General features: G+C 39.1%; 1 protein-coding gene and 1 long non-coding RNA gene across 15 annotated transcripts in view; one reads left to right on the forward strand and one right to left on the reverse strand.

Annotated features, from left to right (window-relative positions):
• Positions 1 to 19,490, forward strand: part of LOC308089856 — a 390,353-nt gene that overhangs the window by 44,941 nt on the left and 325,922 nt on the right. Inside the window, exon 2 of the long non-coding RNA XR_013933566.1 lies at positions 10,015 to 10,065. This is a non-coding gene — a long non-coding RNA (uncharacterized lncRNA). The remainder of the gene's footprint in view (positions 1 to 10,014; positions 10,066 to 19,490) is intronic.
• The window catches only part of LOC308095321 (uncharacterized protein), a 30,551-nt gene continuing 24,118 nt past the window's right edge, over positions 13,058 to 19,490 (reverse strand). For all 14 annotated transcript variants that reach the window (XM_080442332.1, XM_080442331.1, XM_080442338.1 and 11 more), the window contains 3 exons: positions 17,811 to 17,984; positions 16,177 to 16,226; positions 13,058 to 14,258 (listed from right to left, as the gene is read on the reverse strand). In XM_080442332.1, coding sequence (XP_080298458.1) covers positions 13,732 to 14,258; positions 16,177 to 16,226; positions 17,811 to 17,984 — 751 coding nt within the window. In that variant the 3' untranslated portion in view covers positions 13,058 to 13,731. The remainder of the gene's footprint in view (positions 14,259 to 16,176; positions 16,227 to 17,810; positions 17,985 to 19,490) is intronic.

Raw genomic sequence — 19,490 nt, forward strand, 5'->3', positions numbered from 1 at the left:
AACACACACCTCCTCACATAGACACAAGTGAACCAGCAGAGGGAGCCAACACACCAGTGCAGCTGCTTTAGAGGTGCATGGTTTCATCAAATTATTTTGGGGGGGGTCCCCCATTATAACTCTATGAGGTCCCCTGATCATTAGCTTAATGTCCAACATTGTTTTCTCACTCAACAATAAACAAACAAACATACAATATACGTGCATAGGCCTACAGGGTATCTACACATTTCTGAAGTGACAATTTAATGCCTTTTAAGACTTTTTAATACCAATGGCCAAATTCTTGAATATTACGCAAGAAAGAGGCAAACGTTGTGAGCTCACAACGTCGAGGCGTTATGAGCTTGGAGTTCGGCTATTTTCACAATATTTATCTGTGGAAACAAGTCAGACTAAATGTAATGCCTCAATTCCTACAATACCAAGTGCTTGTCAGGGTGGGGCGTCCCCAGTAAAAAAAAGATATTCTATACCATTTTTGTTTAATTAATAGACTTATGTCCATATGTGATTTTAATTGTATGCGTCTGAATTATTGGTTATATCAACAGTTTTCTTGTAAACAAAATAAATATTCTGAAATAATAGTTGGCTTTGATAAAGTTAGGCTTTGAGTTAATTTCCATATTGTTCATTAAGCCTTAAAGTCCTACATTATACTCTGTTGATCAGGGTCCCCCAGGGGTCTATACTTGGTCCCCTCCTTTCCCCCCACCTCTACACCAAATCTCTATGCCGAGAATAGCCGATCTACAAGCTCGCATCCCTTCTTCTACTGTGATGTTTCTGGTCATTTCCATACCAATGTACAGTACAGTACAGTACAGTACAGTACAGTACAGTACAGTACAGTACAGTACAGTACAGTACAGTACAGTACAGTACAGTACAGTTCGGTACAACTTTGTTACCGTCCTACAATGTTCATGGAACACACCGGCAACATATAAAGATGGACAATGGCCGTGTGTCCAGCAGTTAACTACACAACACAAGGTTCTGCCGAAGTTCAGGGTCAGGTCAGTTAATAACATGGCATTAACGACATGACATCAGCGGCATGTGACTGCAATGTGTTCTTGTGTGTGGATGACTCATCTTTCCTGGTCTCTGACTGTCTGACACAATCTGCACATTGATTGATTGATGTACTTTATTTAGTAAGACATGAGAACAACAGTACATGGAAGTACAATTCATAATACAAGGTCTACTAAACTGGAAGGCTCATTTAGCACTGAGCTTGTTTAAAATGAGTTCCCACGCACACAAATCATGATGACATAATACAGTAAGAGACAGACAGATATATGCACTACTATACAGAACGTCATTCTATCAGCTCTCAGGTTACTGGTATGCAGTGGTGGAAAGTAACTAAGTACATTTACTTAAGTACTGTACTTAAGTACAATTTTGAGGTATTTGTACTTAACTTGAGTATTTCCAATTTCCAATACTTTTACTTCTACTCCACTACATTTCAGAGGCAAATATTGTACTTTTACTCCACTAGAATTATTTGAAAACTTTAGTTACTAGTTACTTTTCAGATATAAATTATGATATTACGAAACATACATTAACCACTTTAGCCCTATTTTATACATAGGCTATTTGAAAATAGCAGATCTACAAGCTCACAACGCGTCGCTTTGCGACGCGTTGTGAGCTTGTAGATCGGCTATTTTCAAACATTTCTGTAGGCTACTTTTACTTTTGGTACTTTAAGTACATTTTGATGCCAATACTTCTGTACTTTTACTCAAGGACATTCCTGACTTTTACTTGTAACAGAGTACTTCTACAGTGCCGTATTGATACTTTTACTTAAGTAAAACATTTGAGTACTTTTTCCACCACTGCTGGTATGAAACATTAGACATAATTATGTACAAGAAAAGAGTTGGGCCGGGGGGGCTACGCTGATAACAAACTGTCATTACACCTATAAGTGATTGATTGATTGATTGATTGATTGATTGATTGAATACTTTATTCGCAGTTTGCAAAAAAAAAGCACAGGAAAGTACAGTTCAGTACAAGGTCTGCTGAGAGGATTTTAAACCCAAGAAAGCCTATGGCTCGTTAACATTGGGGTAAAACTGAATCCATTCTTTTTGGGTCAAAAATTTACCTCTGGGCCTGGGCCGTAGCGTGACGGTCCAGGCACCCTATGGCTGCAATGCCAGCGTGTCGCGGGTTCGACTCCCGCTCCCGACGACCGTTGCTGCGTGTCACCTCCCCATTTCTCTGCCCATTTCCTGTCAGCCTACTTTCCCTATCCCTCTCTAAAAAAATAAAGGTATAAACCCCACAAAAAAATATCTTTAAAAAATAAATAATTAACCTCTGTAAGGCCCCAGACCTTACGATCAGAGTGGGTGACATGTTATCACAAGGAAAGAAGAGATTAGCTATCTGGTGTTGTGTTTTAGAGAACAATCTTTCCGGTGATGAAATGGCAACAAAAGTAATCAAGAAAGTAGGATATGCCCGGGCAGGATCTCCTCGTTGGTCAGTAGGAATGCACTGAGGACACCAACTGGAGCACTCATCCAATGTCATTTTGAATATATGCATGTAATGCACCTCATGGTACTCTAGCACCTCACAGGCACTAAAATCTAAACTAGTACAGACCTCTCAAAACAAACTAATCAGACTACTACGAGACCTGTAGGACTCACCTAACCCCTTGCTCATTATGCTAGGGTGGGATGGCTCAGGATATAGAAGAGGACAGAGGACAGAGTAGAGCAAGATACTCAAGGGACCAGGCAGTGCCCATGTACTGTACCTGTCTGACTACTTCAAAAGAATGCCTACCAGAGGGAGCTCCACTGATCTCATTCCCCCCAGAAACGGCACATAATGGGGATGAATTCATTCTATTGCCTCCAAAATGTGGAATGCCCTACCACCCAGTGGTGTAAAGTAACTAAGTACATTTGCTTAAGCACTGTACTTAAGTAAAATGTTGAGGTATTTGTACTTTACTTGAGTATTTCAAATTTCCAATACTTTTACTTCTACTCCACTACATCTCAGAGGCAAATATTGTACTTTTACTCCACTACAATTATTTGAAAACTTTAGTTACTAGTTACTTTTCAGTTATAAATTATTAAAACATACATTAAAACATACATTAACCAATTTAACCCTATTTTATACCTTGGCTATTTGAAAATAGCAGATCTACAAGCTCACAATGCGTCGCGATGCGACACGTTGTGAGCTTGTAGATCTGCTATTTTCAAATATTTAGTACTTTTACTTTTGATACTTTAAGTACATTTTGATGCCAATACTTTTGTACTTTTACTCAAGTAAATTTTGAATTCTGGACTTTTACTTGTAACAGAGCATTTTTATATTGCAGTATTGGTACTTTTACTCAAGTAAAGAATTTGAGTACTTTTTCCACCACCAGCCATCAAGAAGTGTGACTCCCCACCAGCCTTCAAAACCACCATAAAAGAGCACCTGGACCTAGACAAGTCTTCTAGCTTGCCGGCAAAATAAATATACTTTTACTGCTCCTAGTATTAATGATTTCTTGTATGGTATGGTATCTTTATGTCTTGATGAATTGAATACATGTGACCACAATGGAAACGAGCCCTCAGTCATTTTAGCATTTTTGTATAACTGTAAATCTGTACTTTGTGCAAACTGTTAATAAAGTATTCAATCAATAAAAATCTGTAATTGAGCATCTAGACCTCATATGAGATACAGTGCACATAAGCCAGCTTTAAGCATTGATGTATGTCACAAACACATGAAAACATAATTATTTGAAAAGCATATTTATTGATAAGCTGCACGACAAGAGATTAAATGACAAACTGTAGGCTTCATAGTAGTACTGTAATATCAATATCAATGTATACTCATAGCAATACAGTATTTGAGCAGACGCATTGTAAATCATACATACATTAATGACATATGCACACACACAAAAAAACACCTCAAGTGACTAGCAGTACAGGATTCAACTTCAAAAGCATCAAAAGTAGTAGATCTGCAAGCTCAAAACCCGAGCTTGTAGATCTGCTACTTTTGATGCTTTTGTGCGACGATGTAGTGTGATCAAGTAGGGCGTTAATTTACCAAAAAACACACACAAAAAGGTTAGAATATGGAGATAAGAGGTTTCTGCTTGACAACAGCGATATAGTAGTGTGCGAATAATAGTGTGAATAGTGTGTTTACGTAGACCCAAACAGAAAAAACTAACGGTTCAAACTGAAATATTTGGAAGTTAAAACATGTCATATGATCACTTCTAAATATAGCTTGTTTGATTATGACCATGTTGTTTGGAAGAACTAAAGACATGTCATTTTCCCCTCATTTGTTTAATATGCTTTGTTTCCCTCCAGAATGTACACTAGGGTTCATGTGGTTAATGGTTATTCAAAAGGAAGGCTGTAAAGTATAGTTGTGTGAGTAATTTGTAAGAGGACAAATATAACTCCGACAAGGGACAAATTATATATTATGAAAGGTACCGTTTGCCATCAAGTATGATGCCTGGACCAGTTCACAAAACATTGTTCACTCAATTAAATCTTGTTAACAGGTTGATTACTTTTAACATAAGACAGTTCAGTTCCAGAAATCTACGTCAATAATTCCTATCAAAGAACAACTCCAGTGTTCTACCGACACACACACACACACACACACACACACACACACACACACACACACACACACACACACACACACACACACACACACACACACACACACACCCACACACACCCACACACACACACACACACACACACACACACACACACACACACACACACACACATCCGAAACCAGCCCTATGTTGCCATTCATATAATGTAATTGCATCACATCTTTAAAGCAGTGTTTTATGTTGTTTTATTGTGGGCTATTTGAAGTTTACAGTTTCAGTGCTCGGTGTCATAAAGCTGATCCCTTTAGAGCAGGGGTCGGCAACCCGCAGCTCTGGAGCCGCTTGCGGCTCTTTAACTCCTCCCTAGTGGCTCCCTGAAGCTTTACACATTTTTACAAAAATAATAATAAAAAATGAATATACATTTTTTTCACATTTTAATTTTAAGTTATGGTTGCTGTATGAGGCCAAACGTGACACAAACATTCATACATTTTCCAATGTTGTAAAAATGTGTAGAATAAATATTAAGTTTCGGAACGGCGCCAGCCAGCCATGTAAACAAACCGGTCGGTGTGTGTTTCACTGCTACGCTATGGATTCTAAAGGCAAAAAAAGAAAGATAGCTGAGGAAAAAGAGGTAAATGTTCGTGGACAGATGCATTTGCTTTCATTGCCACTTCAGATGGATTTCCTGAATGTTTGCTCTGCAAGTCCTCTGCAAGTCCTGTGGTACGCGCTGATCCTGCTCAGTGTTGCCAGGTCTGATTATTATAAGCGACTTTGGGCTTGTTTTCCTGTAAAGTCGCTTGTAAATATTCAGTTGCTGGTTGCTTTTCTTTTGGCTTGTTTCTGAAATGTAGTTGCTTATTTGGGCTTGCTTTCAAGATTATTTTTGAAAATAGCTGATTTAATAGGGCTCAAGTGGTGAAACTGGTCGCTTCTTTTGGGCTTGTTTTCATAGACCGTGGCGCTTGTTTCTCTCACAGAATCTGGCAACACTGATCACTGCGGGGAATATTTTGACAACATTAAAATGAATGCTCATTTACTATTTGTAAGTAACTAGTAATTTTTATAGGCTAATACACTTTATAGGGCTAATATGCCTGTGTTGCCTTCATTATAAGGCTTAAATATTGTTTGCGGCTTTGTATGAATTCCTTTGGTCCAAAATGGCTCTTTAAACATCTAGGGCTGCCGACCCCTGCTTTAGAGTGTTCAACTTGAACCCTATACTTAGTTGACCGGAGTCCCCCAGGGTGCTCTACGCCTGACCCTTTGAACTCTATGCACTAAATATCTTTGCCGTAAGAATTGTCGATTTCTCCAAATGTTGGCCCTCCAGAATAGGGTCTGTGCATAACTGTAGTCCAGGGTTTTCAGAAGATGGCATACCCCGTTTCCTGTCCCTGTTCAATTTCCCCATCGCTTGGTTCGATTGGCTCAGCAGCAGATTTGAACACGGAAGCACATGTGAAGGTGTCAAATCCTCTGTCGGGTGTAAACCTCATAAATGTCCAAAACAAGGTTTCGAGCTTGTAGATCTGCTAGTTTTGATACTTTTGTGTGACGCTGTAGTATGATCAAGTAGGGCATTCATTTATGAAAAAAAAAACACAACAATTTACAATATGAAGATAAGAGGTTTCTGCCCGACAGCAACTATATACAGTGTGTTTATGGTCCAAACCAGCTGCCGAGCCAATCAGATGAAGCTACAGCAGTGGTTCTCAACCTTTTCTTTATCAGGGCCAGCTTGAAAATCTTGAAAAAAGCTTTTCCGGCGGCGTGCATTTTCAGAGCATGCTATGACCAATCAATTGATAGAGTTCAATGGAACTAACATAGTATACTTTAAGTTCCTATCTAGCAGTATCACAATGAACAAATACCATGGCTTTTGTTTTAATAATGTTAATGTTATATTATCATTACATTGGTAATTATTTGGGGGTCCCACTTGCAATACCCTCGCGGCCCACTAGGTTGAGAACCACTGAAGCTATGGAGAAAATGAACTGCAACAGGAAACTGGGTTTTGTCACCTTCTGAAAAGTTGGGACTAGAGTTATATGGACGTCTACTGAGGGTTCAAAGTGTTTGTTAAAGCTTCTGTTCTGCTCTGGGTCCATGAAGATAGAAGCTGGAAGATTCATTCCCATGGTTTGGTTTGGTTTTGTCCTGTCCGGTCCGGTCCCCTCGTGGTCAACTGCTGCTCGGAGGTCTTCTTCTAACCCTGTTTCTGCTTCTAGAGGCAGCGTGCGCTAGGGCTTTCACCAACTAGTCGACTAGTCGACTAGTATAGGCTAACCACTAGTCGACCTTGTTGGTACTAGTCGAATAGTTGAAAAAAAGGTTAAGACTTTGACAGGGGCCATTTTTGAATTGCAGCCTCCTGAAGGTGTATCTTTAGGGCAGTTTTGAAAGTGAGTAGGGTTTTACACTCCTTTACTCCTTTTGGTAGGGCATTCCACATTTTTGTTGAATAGCATGAGAACGAGTTCATTCCCTTTGTTGTGCCAAATCTGGGTTGATCCGTGGAGCTGCCTCTGGTGTTATGATCGTGGACATTTACGTTTTGGAAGTATTTGGACAAATACAGGGGGATCCCAATGTTGTGTCGAATCTTGTAGACCAGGCCCATAGCAAGTTGCTGTACTCTGTCCTCAACCCTGAGCCATCCAATCCTAGCAAAGTGAGCAGGGGTTAGATGGGCTTTGTGGTTGAGGACAAAAACTGATGCCTTGCATGGTAAATGGTGCAATTCTATAGCACCTCTATTCAAAGCAATAGGAATGGGGCAACTTTAAACATAATCTTGCAGCCAGGTAACCATCTTGCTGAATGGCTGAATAGCAGTTGGATACACATTTATAAGCATTAATTAGTTAATGAGTTGTAGCAGGTTACAACACCCATGTTGTTTTTGTTAGTGTAGCCTATCCGTCTTGTAGATTTGAAACTATGAATCTATTTATTAACTCTATTGTTCCGTATCTCAGCTGAATGAAACCTAACTGGGTGACCCATGGACTATCCTCTAGCACAGAGTGCTCTATTAAGTGGCTAAATAGTGGCAACATTTTACAATGTTGTACATTCCTTATTACAAGGGGACTAGAGTAATTGGTGTAAAAAGTACTCACATTTCGTACTTAACTAAAAGTATCAATACTGCATTGTAGAAATATACTCTGTTTGAGATAAAAGTCCGGAATTAAAAATTGACTTGAGTAAAAGTACAAAAGTATTGGTATCAAAATGTACTTAAAGTACCAAAAGTAAATGAGCCATGCGGTGTTACTAGAATATAAACAAACTGCGCTAGCCATGGATCACATGATGGTCGTCTGTTACAATCGTCATGGATGAACTTCAACCTGGTGTTTGCAAGTTTTCCCTTTTTGCTCCATGCATCTACTTGAACGTTCATATTTCAAATATAAAGTGCTTAACCCATGACCATGGATGTTAGAATTATGTTCGGGCCCTCAGAAGTACCCATATATCTTCAGTATTGTTCAATAAAAAGCATTTTAATCCGATTGGTGGCCATTTTCTCAAAGAGTTATAAAGTATAGAGTGCGAAGTGGATGTATGTTTTGTAATAATAATCCAACTCTACAAAGTAACTAGTCACTAAAGTTTTCAAATAATTGTAGTGGAGTAAAAGTACAATATTTGCCTCTGAGATGATGTAGTGGAGTATAAGTAAAAGTACTGAGAATTGGAAATACTCCAGTAAAATAAAAATACCTCAAAATTGTACTTAAGTACAGTACTTGACTAAATGTACTTAGTTACTTTACACCAATGCCCATATAGAACCACAAACAGCAATTATTTGATCTGTTTTAACACTGAAACTATGTGTCAGATTCATCTTCACCGTTCGCCTTAGATCAAGACTATTGTAGATGTATTTTATCTATTTTAATTTATCTTATTTAGTATAAATAAAGTAGATATAACCCCCTCAGTTTGCCCTGAAATGTCACCAGTAAAGCCCGTATTTCTCCAAACATGTACAAATGCAATCTATTCTATCTATCTATCATTATTAATTAATGTTTCCTAGTGCTCTGGCGCATCTACTGCATATATAAACTTGTTTATATATGCAGTAGATGCGCCGATCGATCGATAGATAGATAGATATATAGATTATAAATATTTTTTGTCAGATCTTTATTGACACTAATAAAGACATCAGTACAAACGGGCAGAATGCGGAAGTAATCTGACATGACGTCATGGGCTTGGAAAAGTCAAACAAATGTCCCGTTCTCAACAAATACTCATCGAAAAATTACCAAAATAATATGGAAATGCTCAGAATATTGTCAGGTTTTTGTGGGTGGTGTGTGGTCTGGTGCATTTCAACCAAGTCTCTTAGCTCACGTTGTGTGTCAGTCCAATGTATTATCAATGGAACGCCTAAGAAGGCGCAGGGTGCCTTTTGAGGAATTCTATGAATGTCTATGAGTGACCCTGGAAGGCGCATATTGCCGGGGGGGGCGGCCCTGGACGACACATACGGCCCTACAGTATTCCAGGTTCAATTTGAACAAGCCACTAATTACTGATTTAGGACTAGGCAAGAGGCGTTTCCCCTCAAACTATGGTATTCTGTGGCACCCCCCTCACCGCCAAACACCTGAGCTACCCCTTATATTATGCATAGGTGTGGTTTGGGCGTTACAATGATAAAACCAATCACCGTGCCAGAAGCCATTGCCTTTAAGAGAAGACTGCGCTAGCCGTCATCCCTGATCCAATATATGCTCTAGCCTATCTCCCTGTCTGCACTGTTGCCTGGTCTGATTATTATAAGCCACATTGGGCTTGATTTCCTTCTTTTTTGTATTTTATCCAAATAAAAATGTATATTATTATAATGTGTGGCCTATTGTGTTCACAATAAGCAACTTGTCATATTAGTCAGATCCGGAATAGTATATGAAAGCCATTTAAAATCTTCATACTATTGGTAGGCTACACACCGGCTGCTCCCAAATAATTAATTACATCATGTTGCGACAACGCTCCTACAGGCAGCGGACCTCCAGCTGGTCGACCACAGGGCTGGGCGGTGGTACACAGACATACAGTAGCACATGGGTATAATAAATTGGACAGTTTTAGGAAAGGTCTATATGTACTCACGTTGGCTGTTATTGTTCCATTTCCACCATTCTAATGGATTCCAGGGGTGTGTAAACATCTCTGAAGTAGCTCCATAGTTTCCTCTGAAGTGACGCAGTTAACTTACACATCCATATTGTCCCCGTTATCTTTCATCATCCACCTTTGTTCAATAATCCCGAACAGAGCTACACTTTAAGTTTACATCAATCATAGCCTCTCAAACCCAGACACATTGCTGCGATGCGTATGTGCGTCGCCTACCTACCCAAAATAACAGACATACAAGCTATCAACGCGCTGCGTCATGTCGTGTCGACAGCTTACAGATCTGTTATTTTGGGCACCATAAACAATGAGGCGCGATCGAGCGGCGCATGAGGCTTGCGCACGCCACGGAGTAGCCTAACACTAAACCAAAAATATTACATTACGTGGTCAACAACATACTAGACATGTAACTTGCTTGGAGCTTTTAATGCAGAGGTTCTCAACCTGTGGGTCGAGACCACAATGGAGCTCCCAATGCCTGGCGAGCTTGTAGATCTGCTATTTTCACAATATTTATCTGTGGAACCGAGTCAAACAAAATGGGGGGTCCCCAGTTCAAATATGGTTATTTTGGGGGGTCGATGGCCTGAAAAGATTGAGAACTCCTGCTTTAATGCAGTAAACATGAACGATACGATACGATACGATACGATACGATACGATACGATAATACTTTATTGTCAGTTCACACTGAAATTTGTCTTGCGACCCAGCAGCCATGTATGCAACAATAAACAGTACACACATTTGACATGACACAAGAAAAACGAAACAAAATACATACATAAAGACATACAAAGACAGGAGCAGTGTCCACCTCTCAGCCTACCCCTGGCCTATAACTCCTGATTAAGGCTCAGTGTCGTCTGATGGACAAAGGACCTCTTCAGTTTGACCTTATTGTATGTAGAAACACTGTATCTCCTTCCTGAAGGCAGCAACCTATATTCTCCATACAAAGCATGGCTAGTGTTTGAAGTAGCGTTTACGTGGGGAATATAATAATAATATAATATATATAATATATAATATAATATTCACCCGCAGCTGGGTTTAACGAGACAGCAGCCAAAATGAAAATCACAGATGATCCGATCATCTTATAAAAAATGCTTAAGATTTTAGCCCAAACCCAACGGGACCAGTTTTTTTTTTTATCCAAATAAATTCATATATTAATTAATTTGTAGCGTATTGTGTTCACAATAAGCAACTTGTCATATTAGTCACATCCCCAAGAGTATATGAAAGCCATTTAAAATAGTTATACTAATCTTACACAGCTGCTGGCAAATAATTAATAACCAGCGCAGCACAAAAGTAGGTCAAATCAATCAGCTGTCTTGACTGTCAGTTGTCACGACGGCAGAGCCCCCTTTAAAATTTAAACCATAACATGACATACTGTATAGAATGGATCCTCAGACAAACTATTGATTGAAAAGCTTTCTTCATGTCTTCCTCGCCTCAAAGTAAATGTTGGATTATTTCTACAAATTAGAGCACAGGCAGCGGGCAGTAGCCTACAGGTAACATTGGATGTGATTTCTCCATCGCAACTCTTTCCCATCAAACAAAGTAATCCAAACTATTGCTGTACTGCTTATTTTACTTGTTAAAAGCATGATTTTATTAAGACATGACAGCAATATGGAAAAAACGAAAATATCTCAATTAGAAATATATTTCATATAATAACCGAATATCATTCTTAAAATGGTTATGGGGCAGTGTATATATTTATATAGCCCTATTTGCTCCAAGCTGTTTTTTTAAATAAAATATAGACTGGAATAGGGTAGAATGACTCCTGTTCTTAACGAATTACCAAGATTTAATGAGAAAAAAGGCTGCATGCAGCAATTAAGCTTCTTTAGAAAAATGACTGACGGGCTGGGCTGGGCCTAATTTGTCAATTATTAGTCGAGCCGGGCTGAAATATTTAGGGGATATGAAAGCTCTAGTTAGTAGTTTGAAGTGCTCATGTGGCCTTATAGTTGCTTCTTTTTGTTTTCATAGACCTGCGGTTGCTTATTTCTATTTCGCCAAGGCTGGCAACACGGCTCATGGTCCAACACACAAAGCCATTGCAGTGTCTGTGTGCACTTGGCGGGTGCTTTTAGAATCCACTATCCCCCCTCCCAAAGCCGTACCCATGTGTGGGTTCAGAATGGCAATGTGGGGGATATAGCAACAACACGCCCACTGGCACGCCTCCACGCGCAAATAACGGTGTCGGCATAATGGGTGACGGGTAGAGCAGGTGCTAGAATAACATATTGGGGCAGGGCAGCTCCATTATCAGTATTTAACAGGTTTAGGGTAGGGTTTAGGCTGGTAAAACTGCCACGGAATGGGGCCCATAGTGCCTTCCTGGGGGTCTGACCAAAAGGCAATATATGCCTTCTTGGGAGTGAGACTGTGTTGCAATAATAATAATAATAATAATAATGAATTGCATGTATATGGCGCTTTTCTAAGTACTCAAACTTACTCAAAGCGCCTTACTCTTTTTATCAACTTTTAAGTATTTTTTACTGTTTTTATCAACTTTTAAGCATTTTTACTCATTTTGAGCACTTTTAAGTATTTTTACTCAAATTTAGTACTCTGAAGTATTTTTACTTTTATATATTTGTACTCACTTTTTTTACTTTTAATAATTTGTACTCACATTGTAGATCGGTCGTTTTAGTGTGCGTGCGTGTGTGTGTGTGTGCGTGGTTGGGTGTGTGTGTGTGTGTGTGTGTGTGCGTGTGTGTGTGCGCGTGTGTGTGCGTGTGTGTGTGTGTGTGCACACACGTGTGCAGTAGTGGCTTGTGTGTGTGTGTGTGTGTGTGTGTGTGTGTGTGTGTGTGTGTGTGTGTGTGTGTGTGTGTGTGTGTGTGTGTGTGTGTGTGTGTGTGTGTGTGCGCATGTCTTGAAGGACGGACGGACGGACATACATACACACAAAGTCAAATGTAGAGCGGCTGGCACCGCTAAAAATGTATCTGCAAGACAATTTTATGCAATATGTAGTGGGGGTCCCTGTTTCATCTCTCTCTCTCAGCTAAGGGGTCCTTGGCCTGAAAAAAACATTTAAGACCCCTGCATTAGAATGTACTTAAGTCTCAGGTTTCTTGTGGTGTATGCTCCTTATAAGTTACATTATCTTATAAATATAGAAGGACTGCACTCAGCAAAACAAGGTGATTTTCTAATTGTGTTTATTTGAAACCATGTGACAAAGCAGGTAGACTTTACACAGGATACTATATGGCTGCTCAAAGCATTACATAAGAGTAAATAAGCACACCATTTTACAACCCATCTCACCATCCCTCACACAACACATCAAAACAATCATATGATAGTTATACATTTGATCAAATATATGGCTTTGTAGTACAATAAATCAATAAACTCACAAGCCATTACATACCATTACATTTATCAAATATATGCCTTAAGTACAATGAGCAACAAAGGCATTAACAAAACTTACAAACAGAAATCATAATGATTAGTTCTACTATTATCCTATTATAGAATGAGGAAACCTCTGTCTGTCTGTCTGTCTGTCTGTCTGTCTGTCTGTCTGTCCCCATCTATTTGTCTCCTCATAGGGTTGACAGATTGGTTCTGTTCTGACCTGGCCACTGGCATATGACGAGAGTAATTTAAATGTTCCCCAAATTTAACCACTTGAACCCCAGCATCCATATCCTGAGGGGAACATTAGCCAAAAATAGTCAATCTACAACCTCACAACATGTAGGAAAAAAATCAAGAATAAAGAAAAATGATTAATCAGACTCTGTTCTGATCGTATTTGCGCTTGAGTATAAAATGTGTGCATATCCAAGCATCGTGAATGAGGCCCATTATCTCTCCTGACACAGAGACACAGAGGAAGCATGCTCAACATTAAACGCTGGGTAGAGGGGTTGAGTGAATGTGTTCTGGAAGGTGTACAGGTGTGTCAGTGTGTCAAAGGACACTCTGTAGAAGGACAGAGCCCGAGCAGGCCAGTCCAAATAGACTACTACTCTGTGGGAGCCAGAGGGGCGGACAGGGAGGTCAGTGTGCCTACTATTGTGTCTGACAGTGTATTTGTTAGCATCATGGTAACATGCCAGAGTCCAGGACTTGTCATTACGTCCAAAATCACTTCCTTTCCTGTTGAATTCCCTGTAAATCACTGCTATGTCAACTGTTCCACTCCACTCTACCTCCCAGTAACAGAATCCAGTCAGACCCTCTGTACACATAACATATGCCCTGTCATCAAACCTGTCAGGATGAGGAGGATACGACTGAGCCTGGCTCACCCGTGTCACCTTTCTGTTGTTCTCAGACAGACAGAGGTTTCTGTGTGCTGTGTTGGTGTCCAGTGTGAGAGGATGGAGATCTGATGAGAACATAAGTCAGTAAACATTATAAATATAATTCGCTCGCACGCACACACGCAAGGGATCCATCATCCAATCATCAACAATATCACCATCGTCATCATCATCAACCTTTATTTGACCAAACAAATTCATGCAATTTGTGAGCTTGTAGATCAGCTATTTTTGCTATTTTTGAAATGTAGCTGATCTAAAAGCTCACAATGCATCATGATGCAACACTTTGTGAGCTTGTACTGTAGGTCGTCTATTTTATACGCAACCTTCACATCCAGTCCTTGAGCTGATCAGCGCAATGGTCCCCGAGTTATGGGCATTTTTCCTTTCTTTAATTAAAATTGTGCCAATTTTTTTTTTAATCATTTAGTCGTTATGCCAATTAATTCCTCCCCACACACATTTCTGTGTTGTCATTGCTGTCGTATCCTACTGACTCACCTGTCAGTGAGGAGCCCCCACCAGGAGGACGCAGAGCCTTCGTCCTACTCCTCCCACCCAACACTCCCCGCTGACAGGTGCCGTCCCAGCCCGTAGGAGTATGTGCAATGATCGATATCACCCTCCCCGCCCGGCTTCCCTCAATCAATCAAAGATCATTCATGATAATACCAGAATTTAATAATTCATAATAATAAATTGAGTAATTACATAAGATGGAACATTTAATTACAAATAATTCAAGCAGGATAAACAAACTCATTCTATAGGCCTATTCCATAATCAAACCAAAAGGAAATAGGCATAACTTTAGAATAGGATTGCACCCAATGTTATCCAATTATTTTGGAATCTCGGATCGGAATGATTTAAATAATATATACAAACATTGTCCATTTAAGCAAAGCAATTTTATTTGTATAGCACATTTGTTGCATCTGAGGGCTTTTTTTGAGCGGAGCTCTTGCCAGGGGTGAAGTGCTATCGCCAAACCGGTTAGTCAGTCAGACCACTTGAATGAATGTATTTTGGTTAGCACAGTTATCTCACAACCTCCCACTTGAATCAGTCCCTGTGGCAAGTAGATGATCGCTAGACTCTTAATCCATGCGCTCCATATACAGTATCATGGGATCGAATTCCACTGCTGACATGGATTTTGCAGTGAATTTATTTTCTCAAATAAAACGGTGCTTTTACTGAGGTTATGGTTAGGAATAAGGTTAGGGTTAATAGGCATAATTGTAATGAGGTAAATGTCAGTGATTTTTTAGGGAAGGGTTAAACCTTTTTTTTAGCAGATCAAGCTCACAATGCCACGCGATGTGACACATTGTGAGCTTGTAGATCTGCTATTTTCAAAAGATGCGATGAGTTTTATTGATATAACAAGTTTTTTCATATAGAGTCCTATCCAGTGATGTAAAGTAACTAAGTACATTTACTCAAGTAACGTACTTAAGTAAAATGTTGAGGTATTTTTTTACTTTACTGGAGTATTTCCAATTCTCTGTTATTTCCACTCCACTACATCTCAGAGGCAAATATTGTACTTTTACTACACTACAATTATTTGAAAACTTGAGTTACTAGTTACTTTGCAGATATAAATTATTATATTATAAAACATACATTAAACACTTTAGCCTCTACCACGGCATAAAATGTCTTGAGTACTTATTCCACCATGTTCCCTGAAACTAACCTGACTCAGCCAGACGGGGGCGGTAGGCTGTGAAACAAAATGTGTGTCGCAAGCTTCTTAATTTGGCGGAGTCAGGTTACCATGAAACACAGTTGTGTTTAAAGAAACAATTGCTTTTGAATTCATCCTAAGCTCTACTGAAGAGTTTTCAGGAGAGCATCCAGGGAGGGAGGGACCAACTGAGTATAAAACAGTGTAGAAAATGTCAATATGGGATACTGACACACACAGACAGACAGACAGACAGACAGACAGACAAACAGACAGATACTCACATCTTTTAAAGAGTTGAGGATTTGTCCAGAGTTCTCCTTCATGTTTCACACTGTAGGAAGTAGAACAACAATGCATCAATGTCTGACTGTCTAACACAACGTCTCCACTACCTGACACTACAGTGTTTCTGCTAACATTATCTTCACCAGGCAGCCCGTCTGGACAAACTCACTGCCACCTGGCTTGGAGGAGAGGAGTAAGAAACATTTCTTGTTTTTATATTAACTGTATATAGAGTAATGTTATTTCTTCCCATGGTACTGGCCAGCAGGCCGTGGTCATACAATGTTAAATTGAGGACACTCAAATGGAACTGCAGCAGTATGTGCTGGATGAGCAACTGTCATGAAATGAGTGGGAGGTGATTTTCTATGTCTTCTCCAGTTAGATCTGCTATTTGAGCTTGTAGGTCTGCTATTTGCACTTGTAGATCTGCCAGTCTCACTGAATGGTTGTCAATTTTCCCAGAATGTTCACATATCATGACATGCCTAGAAGAGGGATAGGGAACTGATTCCTCTAAATAGTTTAAATTGATGCCACACTACAGCTTACATGTATTATGCTAGACAATTCTTTATATGCAATTGTACGGTTCAATTAAAAGTATGTGTCATAAATATACCATTATTAATTTGTAAATATTAACTAAATATATCAATTGAAAACATGAATTCATTTCCTAACCATATATTTTAAGCTGAGAATGATTACGTTTAAACTCTATGCGCTTATTTGGCACAGATTAGTGCACATTAATTAACTCTTAACATGATTATAGTAAATATGTATGAGTAAATAAGCTGGATTTAGCACAAAACTGTGACTTTTCAGGAAATGGAAAGAATAACCTTTGTTCCAATGGATCCCATGTAGTTATTATTTTAAGGAAATAGGTGATGGAACGTGTTGTGAGCTTGCCTTGTACATCAGGCATTTTTGCTGCTTTTACATGGGACAGTCATAAAGTATATTAGTATATAAGTGGTTAGACAAATGAGCAATAGCATTCATTTGTGAAAGAAAACAGAAATACATGAGATATGGAGATGCAAGGTTTCTGTGACAGTAGCACTATTCTATTGCAGTTTTCACATTCACATATAAGATGTACTTCCAAAACTGTTGCTTCTCTAATTTGATTGGAAAAACATTTATAAACAGTTAACATCTATTTTTATTTTATCTACACACACATAATTGGTTGATTTCCAAAACATGTGTTGCCAGTGTTGAATATACAGTAACTTATATGATGTGTCTCTCTGTCATTGATATGTCTGTCTGCTGCCATCATTATTGACAGGAGGTGAGAGTTCTGTGACTTTAGTGTCATCCACTATCTGACTTATTACTTCATTCAGCACAAGAGATGTATTGTTGTTGCACAGAAAGAAAGAAAGAAAGAAAGAAAGAAAGAAAGAAAGAAAGAAAGAAAGAAAGAAAGAAAGGATGAATGTATCTCAATTGTAACACGTACTGTAGTCACTGTACCTTATCATTGTTCTAGTCAAAGTGTGTCACTATGATATCAACCTTATTCACACTCCACAAATAAAGCATCACCACAATATTCATAGTATAATCACATGATAAAAAAATGATGAAAATAAGTTTTGTAAATGAATCTGACCGTAGAGTCACCAGTCTACAATGAGGATTCTTCAGTGCATCACACAGCGGATCCAGGTCCTCCAGGTCCAGCCCGTTATCACTTAAGTCCAGGTGTCTTAGATGGGATGGATTAGAACTGAGAGCTGAAGCCACAACTTCAATGTGTTTCTTCTGGAGGTCACAGCCAACAAGTCTGTAATGACAGATTAATGTAAAATAAGAAATGATCAAACAGATCAGCCAAATTCACTGTCAAGGAAGTTAACTAAGAGATCGTCAATGTAGTTCTCCAAACATTAAAGGGATATTTCACTTTAAAAACTTCGGAAACACCCGTCCTTGGTTCTGGTGACTGATATTGTCCTTCTAATGCGTGAGGAGACCGTGTTTTTTCTATTACCCTTTTCATTTTTTTTTTTAATAAAATAAATGAAAAAAGTAATCGAAGAAACACCGCCCCCTCACGTATTAGGACGGCAAGATGAGTCACCAGAACCAAGGACGGGTGTTTTTGATGAATCTAACATGTTAAAAAATGGAGTTTTAAGTTACAATGGGTTTGTATAGGAAGGGGGTGTCTGATAAAATGAATATATCAAATATCTAAATACTGAATCAAGCAACTTTAAAACTGTCTTGGGGAGTCACAAAAGCCTGAGTAGACGATAGATTTTTAAAGTGAAACATCCCTTTAACAGGATGTCAGTAAGAACAGAAAACCAGAGAACAGAGAAGTGGAAGACAGATGGAAAGTTGTCTCTGTAAACTACAGCAAGGGTTCTCAAACTTTTCAGGCCGCGACCACCCAAAAACAAAACACCAATATTTGAACAGGGGACCCCCCACCTTGACAAGCACTTGGAATTGTAGGAGTTAAGGATTTATATTTAGTTTGACTCGGTTCCACAGATAAATACTGTGAGAATAGCCGATCTACAAACTACGAGGCGTTGTGAACTTGTAGATCGGCTATGTTCAAAGTGTTTGCCTATTTCTTCTGTAATATTTGACAATTTGGCAAATTTGGTATTAAAAAGGTCTTATAAGTCCTTAAATTGTAATTGCTGCATATTAAGATAATCATCTGGGGACCCCCCAAAATAATTTGCAGACCCCCCTGGGGGAACCACTGTACAACAAGCAACTTGCATTGATGTATTAAGTAACTTGGTAATTCCTCATTAAAGTGAGTAAACCTAAGTAATGACCATAAGCTCATTGTTTCAAAGAGCATCCTCTGTACACCTTCACTAATGCTCTGCTTGGTTTGACTGTTGCTACACCTGTCAACCTTTCACTGCCACCATGACACACACTGTCTGCGCACACACACACACACACACACACACACACACACACACACACACACACACACACACACACACACACACACACACACACACACACACACACACACACACACACACACACACACACACACACACACACACACACACACACGTAACTAAGTACATGTACTCAAGTACTGTACTTAAGTACAATTTTGCAGTATCTTTACTTTACTGGAGCATTTCCAGTTTTCAATACTTTTACTTCTACTCCACTACATCTCAAAGGCAAATATTGTACCTTTTACTCCACTACAATTATCTAAAAACTTTAGTTGATAGTTAATTTGTAGATTTTGATTATTATTACAAAACATACATTAACCCCTTCAGCCCTATATACATTTTGG

This window comes from Gymnoscopelus braueri (assembly GCF_963280865.1).
Source record: "Gymnoscopelus braueri genome assembly, chromosome: 1".
NCBI lineage: Eukaryota > Metazoa > Chordata > Actinopteri > Myctophiformes > Myctophidae > Gymnoscopelus > Gymnoscopelus braueri.